The sequence below is a fragment of the Sminthopsis crassicaudata genome, chromosome 1 (genome assembly GCF_048593235.1).
Source record: "Sminthopsis crassicaudata isolate SCR6 chromosome 1, ASM4859323v1, whole genome shotgun sequence".
In the NCBI taxonomy this organism is placed as follows: domain Eukaryota; kingdom Metazoa; phylum Chordata; class Mammalia; order Dasyuromorphia; family Dasyuridae; genus Sminthopsis; species Sminthopsis crassicaudata.
Window position 1 is genome coordinate 5,857,289 of NC_133617.1, and position 9,840 is coordinate 5,867,128.

At 35.1% G+C, this 9,840-nt stretch overlaps 1 protein-coding gene across 1 annotated transcript; it reads right to left on the reverse strand.

Moving 5' to 3' along the window:
* Positions 1–7,821: 7,821 nt before the first annotated feature.
* On the reverse strand, positions 7,822–8,751 carry LOC141551687 (olfactory receptor 2G6-like). Its single transcript, XM_074283608.1, has one exon. It carries the CDS (start codon positions 8,749–8,751, stop codon positions 7,822–7,824), a length of 930 nt encoding a protein of 309 aa, XP_074139709.1.
* Between the last annotated feature and the right edge of the window lie 1,089 nt (positions 8,752–9,840).

Here is a 9,840-nt window from a genome sequence, read left to right on the forward strand (position 1 = left end):
AGTCAAATCTATCATTGTTAGGGGGCTGAGCAGAACACAGTCTCACCATTGAAAAGAAAATGAAAAATACATGTTCTGTTGGAGAAAAGAATTCAATAAAATGGATCTGCAGTTTGGAAACTAGTGGGATTTTCTATTTTAGTTGATAGATTGTGACAAATTTAAGATTTATAGAAGAAATATTTTTTCATTTTCTACTACTTAGAGAAAATGATTATTTGCCTTCCAGAAATGACAGAGGAAAATCAGGATGAATCCTTTTCTTCTCTCTCCTCCTCCTTCTTTTGTTAATAATAACATAATCATAAAATGAAAGAGCGTATCATAAATAATTTATGTAAGATAAGAAAAGCTTAAAGTTTGCATCAAAAATTAAAATTGATACAATCTAATTGTTATTATTAGTTGTAATATAACTAATAGTATTCAATAATGTGAAGCAATGAACTATAGTATATAGGTCATTTGACTTTTAATCTTGAAGATCTAAGCTTAAAACCTGTCTTAGACCCTGGACATCCTTGTGATCCTGGATAAAGCAATTAATATTCCTAATAGAGGCATCTATAAAATGCTTAAATTGTATACATGACCTTTAAAGTCTCTTACAAGTTTAACTCTGTGATGATATAATGTATTATAAAGGATAGTCTTTGATAGGCTCAGAAAGACTTGATTTCACATTGCCGTTCCCACAAATACTGACTGTATCAACCTGGGATAGTCTCACAAATGCTGGGATAGTTGTATAAACTCTTAATGCCCCCAGATAGCTATGATTATAAATTGCAGAATAATAATGAAGGTGCTTTGGAAGAGGCTACCTTTAAGTCAGAATTCTTACTAAGAAATGTCCTACTCTCATGATACTCTTTATCTTGATAATAAAATAGGTCTGAATAAAAGACTATTAAGTGAAGTAGTTAAGAGAATAAAATTGTGATTGCAATTAAATTGTGATTATAACCCTAAGTGTTAAATGGAATCCTTCCTTTACACTTGACTTTTCCATCTCCTGCTGAATCCAACTGGGATATGAGAATTGATTCTGACTCCTATGCTTATAGATCCACTCGTTTTGTTATCAACTTAATCTTTGAAATCAGCTTAATTTGATTCTCAAATAATGCACAATCGAGCAAGCATTAACTTTATCTTGTTATAATTGCATGAAATTATACGTTAGGGTATTGCATGGAGGTAAAAATAACTCAGTATCAAGTGACTATGATGCCATAATCTCACAATACTTTGATTTAACCTTAAAGATTTTTCAAAATCAAAGAGAACTCTTTCATCTGTTTTTTGGTTTTAGCAGTCTCATCTATGTCATTGTTTCTCTCAAATTTAAGCTCTCACTCCTATCTCTCTTGATCATCTATACCACAATGTCATTCGCCTGCTGTGCATCTCTACCTATGATTATCATAGACATTATCAAACTCAGCAGGGCCCAAAAGGATCTTTTCATATTACTTTTATCTCCACACTTTCTCTCAACTCTTTTATTTCTGCTGTAGATCTCATTCATACTATAACCATTGGACATCTTCCTTGAATCTGTTCTCTACATCACACCCCCATTTCCAGTTAATTGACAGGCCTTATAACTCTTATCTCCACAACATGTGTGTCATTTATCCTCTTCTTTCAACACGCTAATATAGGTGCTCATCACCTCTCATCTGGACTTTTGAGAAAGCCTCCTAATTGTTCTTCTTGCTGTAAGTCTCTCTTTTCTAATCCATCTTTCAGATAGTGGACATCCTGAAGCACAAGGCTCATTATGTTTCTCCCCTGCTCTGAAACCTTCAGAGACTTTTTATTTTCTCTAGCATAGGAGCCACACATTTGGAATCCTTCATTATCTGGCTCTCATCTACCTTTCCAGAATGATTTCACATTTCTTCCCTTTATTTACCTTATGTTTTAGCAAAAGTAGTCTAACTTTCAATCACAGTGCCATACCTAAATTTTCATTTTTTTATCCTTTAAAACTGGGAAGCTTCCCCTTTTATCTCTGCCTTCTTTTGGATCTGTCATCTGCCATATTAAGTCTTCTCTGATTTCTTCAACCTGGGATATTCTTTTTGTTTAAAAATTACATTGTATTTACTTACCTGTGCATGTGTTCTTTCCTCCAAAGTAGAATCCTTGAGGATGAAGAAAAGTTTGTTTGTCTTTGTATCCTCAGTATACAGCACCGTACTTTGCCCAGTTGTTGAATTACAGAATTGGAAAAGACTTCCATAATAATCTACATCATTACAGCCCTTGCCACATACTAAAGAAATCCTAACTTTAACATATTCCTAGGTAGCAATCTATCTTCTGTTTGAAGACCTCCAAGAAAGGGAACCACGCCACCTTTTATCTAGCTCTTTCTGCTTTGGAATGACTCTCATTACTGGGATGTAGAATGGTTCTTATTGTTAAAAAGAGTTCTACCCTCCCATCCCCTAGAAATCAAGTCTAAATTTGTTTCTTTATGATTTCCACCTAGTTTTATCATCCACGGCCAAACATAACAAGTCTAATCTCTCCTTCACAACAAGAGAGCCTTTCAAAAATTTTAGGACAGCTGTAATTCACCCACCTGTTCAGATTCCTTTCTTCTCCAAGCTAAATATCCCCAAGTCCTTCACCTAATTCTCAGATGACACACACTCATGCTGCTTTACTTTCCTGGTTAACATCTCCTGGGAGCCACTGTTTTATTAACATCCTTCTTAAAACAAGGTATCCAGAACTAAATACAGCATTTGAGATGAGGCAAAGGCAAAATTCAGTAGTACTCCCTCTTCTCTGTTACTGGAAGTCATGCCCTTCTTAGGGCAATGTAAGATCACATGCATATTTTGGACTGGCACATACTACTGCTGGTTCAGATTATGATTGTTTCATTAAAACCACAAGATCTTTGATAGAACAATTTCTGTTGAACCACTTGTTAGACCTCTTCTGCTTATACAGTTTATATTTTTAAACCCAAGTGTAAGCCCTTTATATCTGTTGTTCTTGAATCATCTTATTCAATTCAGCTCAATGTTTTACCTAGTAGAACTTTTGGATCTTGCTTCTGTTATTTGGAATGTTAGCTCTATCTCAAAAGTTTTTGAATTCTACAAACTTAATGAATATTTGATTTATGCCTTTGTCCAAATCATTGAAAAAAAAGCTTTAAAAGGGTATACTGGGCACATAACTCAGCATAGATTATTGGAGACCTCTTGAATTGGCCAACCAGTTTTAAAATTGGATTATAATCTCTATCCATCCATTTTCCCCCAAGCAAAGTATCCTATATCTTATTTAAAAACTCCATAAAATATAGGCAAACTATAACCAGTGTACTGAACTATAATTTAGTAATACTTACCAAAAAAAAGTCAATCCTTGTCTTGATGTTTGCTGTTTTGAATTGTCAAATTGATGATAATATTTACTGATAATCAATAGATTATAAATGTGAATTCCCTCCAATTCTTCTTTTCTATTATCCATCTGACAACTTCTTTAAAATGCCCCTTATCATTGTTAGCCACTATCTTCTTCCCTAATGGCTATGCACTAGACAACTCCTCAATCTGTATGACTCTCTGGAGACCTCAAATATTTGTTTTTAATCTAGTAATTGAGAACATTGATTTTACTCAAACTAGCAGAGGGTAGAAGGGATCTAAAGTTGGAATTCTGTTTTATATATTGATATCACTAGATTTATGCATGGTGAGGGAGACTCTGAGGACTATTGCTAAGCAGGGGCATCTTTAATTAGATTGGTTTCACTTTATTGAAAGATTCTCATGTGGGAATGGAAGAGCATCAAGGCTCCCAATAGGGAGGAAGAATTTAAGTTTAGGAAAAGAAATTATTGATGCTAAAGACATATGTAGGACTGTGAGTCCCCACTTCATAATTAAACACCAGAAATGCCCAGAATTAAATTGTTCTGAAAGAAGTCTCTCAGGGAGGGATGCCTGACTCTTCTTCAGACCTTAGAATTTCAAAGGGTCAACAATGACTGGGAGACACACGCCTGTCCCCATCCTAAGATCTTCTTTGATGATATTCATTCCTCCTACTTGGCCATTGTCAGATTTTTTGAAAGAAATTTAAATGAACTACTATAATTTTAAATTGTGCAGAAAATAGTAAAGAAGACAGTGCAAAGAAATGAAAATTACCAAAAGAGTGAAAATAATTATGAGAAAATATTTATAGAACTCGAGTCATTGAGAAGAGAGAAAATGGAATTGTTCTCAGATGTTTAAGCAGCTACAGTAAGAAAGAGATGATGGTGATACCTGGTTTTCCACACATAATTCATTTAACCATTGAACAAATTTGGATTACAATAATATCAGGACATGGACCGAGGTTTAGAGTTGCAGGGCATTGCTTCATTTGATCCTCAATCAGTCAATAAGAACTTATTAAGTATCTATTAATGCTCTATGCTGAGTACTGAGTATACAACAAAAGACGACAGATAGTCCCTACTACATGAAGCTCACAATCTTAAGGGAGGAGGCAACAAATAAACAAATATTACATAAATGTGACATAAAGGATACATAAAATATAAACTTTGTAAGTTATCATTAGATTCCTGTAGAGGACCAGAACTCCTGTAGATGTAGAGAAGCATACTTGAAACAAGGATACTTACAACAAGGTGTTACTTCAGTGGAACTGATGAAATGATGGTTCTTTAGTTAGTACTTAGCATGGTGATGCATAATTTTATTGTATATTCAAAAGGAAGGGCTAGTTGTGCAAAGTAGATTTGCAGTTTCATGTGCAATCATTTTCTTATTCTACTTTTATAGAACATTTATTTTATTCCATAAATTAAAAATAATTCAAAAATAGTTTGCAATTATTCTTTTGAAAATATACATATTTGTGTTTCATAAGCACAACTGACCCTTCCATTACAAGGTAATTCATTTCCATCTCTTTATGTTACTTACTATTCCACTTGTCATAGTGATTTTTCCAGTTTTGATTTCTCACTATTTATCTGCTTATGACCCATTTCTTTAATGAATTCTCTTCTTCCTGAGATTTTTGGTAATTTCAATATCTCCCCACCCTTTTGGAATCATTCTCTTAGAGATTAGGGAAAAAGGGTTTAGGGTTTAACAAAACTAAGAATGAGAAAGAGAGAAAGAAAAGAGGCGAGAGAGGGGGGTGGGGAGGGAGAGAGAGAGGAAAGAGAGGAGAGAGAAGAGAGACAGACAGACAGAGACAAAGAGACAGAGAGACACAGAAAGACAGATACACAAAGATAGAGAGAGAGAGAGACAGACAGACAGACAGAGAGAGACAGAGAGAGAGAGAGAAAGAGAGAGAGAGAGAGAGAGAGAGAGAGAGAGAGAGAGAGAGAGAGAGAGAGAGAGAGAGAAAGGAAAAAGAGAGAGACAGAGACAAAGGGAGAGACAGAGACTGAGAGAAGAGAGAGAGAGAGAGAGAAAGGAAAAAGAGAGAGACAGAGAGATACAGAGAGAGAAACTGGTTAAAAAACTTGAGAAAATGGAAAAGTGGCTTTATAAAAATTGGTTTAGGCCATTGTTTCTATCATATATTACAATATAGTTTAAATAGCATAAATATTTTAAATGGCACATAAAATATTTGAGGAGAGTAGTAAATTATATCTTTCACAACTATGGATGAAAGATAAAGGGGACTATTGATGAGATAGAAAAGGAGTCTTCACAAGATAAATAAATGCATCAATCAATACTGAAAAAAATCCTTTATTTGGCACATTTAATTCATATAGAGGGAAGTTCTATAAATAGTTTAACTGGAGAATTTCAAGAGTGAGAGCATGGAGAGGAGTCAAGGACAATTGATAAAACTAAAAGATAGGGAATCAAGTGTGTCACAAGTCAGTGGTCTTTCAGTCATAGCAAGAGAGGAGAGAACATAATGATCCTATAAAAGAAGGTTACCTGACAAAGCTTTCAATAATCTTCCTTAGTGTGGTGGATGGGACTTTTGTTTATACTGCCACTTTAAGTATCCCAGTAATATGAGGATCTGGTATTTTATAGGGAACGTTATGCTTTTGTTTAGGTGCTTATGAATAATTTCTCATGTCTAATGTCACAGAGAAGAGTAAGCCATTCAGCATGATTTCTGACCACAAAGTCATCCAAAAAAGTGATACAAGAACATTCTCAAGGTGTCTCTTAAGAATTTTAGAATCAATTGTATGACATGGGAAACACTGGTACAGGACTGCCCAGAAAGACATGCCTTATCAGAGAAGATCTGTGCTTATGAGAAAAAACAGAATTGAATTAGCGCCCCCAAATGTGAAATGCACAAAATTAGAGAAGTCACTCCAAATGTTCATATAGATTATTTGTGTGTATCCTGTGGCAGAGCATTTCAAGATATATTGGTCTGATTAACATAATCAGACACATTGTAATTTGACTCTAACACAGTGATGTCATTTTAGTCCTACTCGAAAACGGACAACTAACAAGTAACTATGGTGTCTCCTACCTGCAATTAATCTCTGCACTTCATTTTCTTTCATCTATTAATGAGGGTTTGGACTCTATTGCTTTATGATTCTCTTCTCACTCTAAATTTTGTATCTTAAAAACTATGGACCCTTATTCCAAGTCCTGCAAGTATATTGTTAAGAACACAAGAAAAGATAAGAAAATGAACATGCAACAGAAAATATGTGTATACTATATAGATATATTTATATCATATCATGACTTGTCTTTTGTTGTACTTTAACTCATTTTGCTATCTGATTTCAAAATTATATTACATAATATAATTTTATAATTTATATAATGTATTACACATTAAGAACATAATCGAATTTTCATTTTCAAAACTTGGGAGGCATAGAGACAAAGGACTAAGAATGACTTTTTTTTCCCCTGAGAGACTATTAGTGAACTGCTATTTTGGAGAGTGACTGAAGAATCATTGAGAAAAATGAGTCTAATTTGTTCTTTAGAGAAGAAATTATGAAGAAAATTTTTGAGGGGCTGAATTTCTTAGCTGAAAAAAAATGTGTTCCTAGTGACTGGGGCTATCTGTGGGGCTAGAGATAATGGACTTTTTTAAACTTAAGAGATGTATCTTCCTTCCTTATACATTGTTGGAATGTTTAAAAATCTCTTTGTACTGTTTGGTGTACTAGTGATAAATTGTATAGCCATAATGCTGATATTGTTTAAGCATCCAAAACAGGAGCATACACTAATTTTTTTATTAAAACTTTATTTTTCAAAACATATGCATGGATAATTTTTCAACTTTAATCCTTGTAAAACCTTGTGTTCCAATTTTTCCTCTTTCCCCCACCCCTTCCTCTAGATGGCAAGTAGTCCAATATGTGTTAAACATGGTAGAAATATATGTTAAATCTAATATATGCATATTTGGTTATACAAGAATCTTACTGCAAAAGAAAAATCAAATCAAATTGGAAAAAATGAGAAAGAAAATAAAATGCAAGCAAACAACAACAAAAAGAGTGAAAATGCTATGTTGTGAACTACACCCAGTTCCCACAGTCCTCTCTGTGGGTGTAGATGGCTTTCTTCATCACAGATCATTGGAAGTGACCTACACTACATTTAAAGGTTTTTGGGCAAAAGAGGTTTCTCCTACTTATAAAATGGGATGGAAGATAAAAATTAATTGATTAATAAATGACAAAAATTGCTTCATTTTTATTAATGTATATGGAAATATCTGAAAAAAAAACCTTGATTATCTTAGAACTTCGGATGAGAAGAATTAAGCCATTAGAAATTGAAGGGAGAATGTTAACTATCCAAAAGCTTTCCCCAATATCAGCTTTCTCAATGCTCCCTTCACATCCTTGTTTCTTAAAGTATAGATGAGAGGATTTAATAGAGGTGTGACTATAGTGTAGAAGAGGGAGACAAACTTGCCCTGATCTTTGGACCTGCTTTTAACTGGCTGAAGATACATGAAGATGATGGTCCCATAGAAGATGATTACAACCACCAGGTGAGAAGAACAAGTCCCAAATGCTTTACGACGGCCGGTTGCAGATTTGATCTTCAGTATGGCCTGAGTGATGTAGCCATAGGAGGTCAGAATGAGAGAGACAGGTACCACAAGGAAGACCACACTGGCAACAAAGAGTTGGACCTCATTGAAGGTGGTGTCCACACAGGCCAGCCTGATCAATACTGGCACCTCACAGAAGATGTGGTCGAGCTGGTTGTGACCACACAAGGGAAGCTGTATGGTGAGAGAGCACTGGATCAGAGAAGTAAGGAGGCCACTGAGCCATGCGGTGGCAGCCAGAGACAGGCAGAGTCGAGGATGCATGATGACTGCATAGTGCAGGGGGCGACAGACAGCTGCATAGCGGTCATAGGCCATGACAGTCAAGAGAATACACTCAGTGGATCCCAACCCCATGGCCACATACAGTTGAGCTATACACCCACTGTAGCTCATTCTCTTGTCTTTGCGTCTCATGGTGATCAATAGTTGTGGAGCTACACTTGTAGTGAAACACAGGTCTAGAAAGGACAGGTTGGTAAGGAAGAAGTACATCGGAGTGTGGAGTTTGGGGTCCAAACAGGACACTAATATGATTATTGTGTTCCCCACTAGGTTCAAGATGTAGAAGATCAAGATAACCACAAAGAGAATAGTCTCTAACTGGGGCTTGTCCGAGAAGCCCAAGAGAATGAAGCCATCTTGGGAGTTATTTTGCTTCATTAACCTTCAGTATTGAGTTCCCATTGGAATCCTAAAACAGGATTAGGCATTAGAATATAGCTGAAAGAAAGGAATAAAGCAAATATGGTTACACAACAGATTTCTCTCTCAATCTTTTGCTGTTATGACCCATTGAGAAGATATGATTGTTTTTTGAGCAAAGTAAAACAAAAGGAAACATTGCCCTCCTGATGGAGCCCATTTCCCAAGAGAAAAAGAATGCAACCCAATAACTTGCAGATAAGATTCTCAAATAATGAACAACTTGGAAAAAAAATCATCTGGAAGTTAGGACACCTGATTTGCATCTCAGCTTTGTTACAAATGGTTTGTGTGACCTCAAGCAAGGTATTTATTCCCAGAGCCCTCATTTGTATAAAAAATGGGTTCAACTACATCTGTCCCTAAAATGTCATGCCTCCAAATATTCAATCATTTTGGGAAAATTAAAGCAGCAGTAACAACAACAAAATCAGGCATTTGACTTGCCATAGAAGGAACACTGGGTTAAATGCTCATTTTCACTTTTTAATTGTTTCTTTTTGTGCATGTAATAATAATGATAATAATAATAATTAACACTTTTCTAACACCATTACAATTATTATCTATTTGATCCTCAAAACAACTTTGGGAGGTAGATTCCATTATTATTGTCATTTACAGATGGAGAAACTGAAGCAGAGATAAAATGACTTATCCAGGGTCACATAGAGAGTATGTGTCTGAGACTGAATTTGAATGTAGAGCTTCTTGACTCCAAGTCCAGCCCTATATCCACTGTGCCACCTAGACAAGTTTCTGTGTTTAATGAAACAGCTATCTTTTTTTAAATCAACCTTCAGTTTCAATTTTTAAAAATATAGTATCAGTCTCAACATAAACATAGCCTTTCTTCTGTCTTTATGGAAGAACTGAATCGTCCTCCTCATTGTCATCTTCAACATCATAATCATGATTCTACTTAATCAGCTGATAAGTTTCCTGAAACAGTTAATTTTATTGCTCTCTTGTCGAGAGAATTCAGGGTGGTTTTTTTTTGTTTGTTTGTTTGCTTGTTTTGGTTTTGGTTTTTGGTTTTCTTTTCTT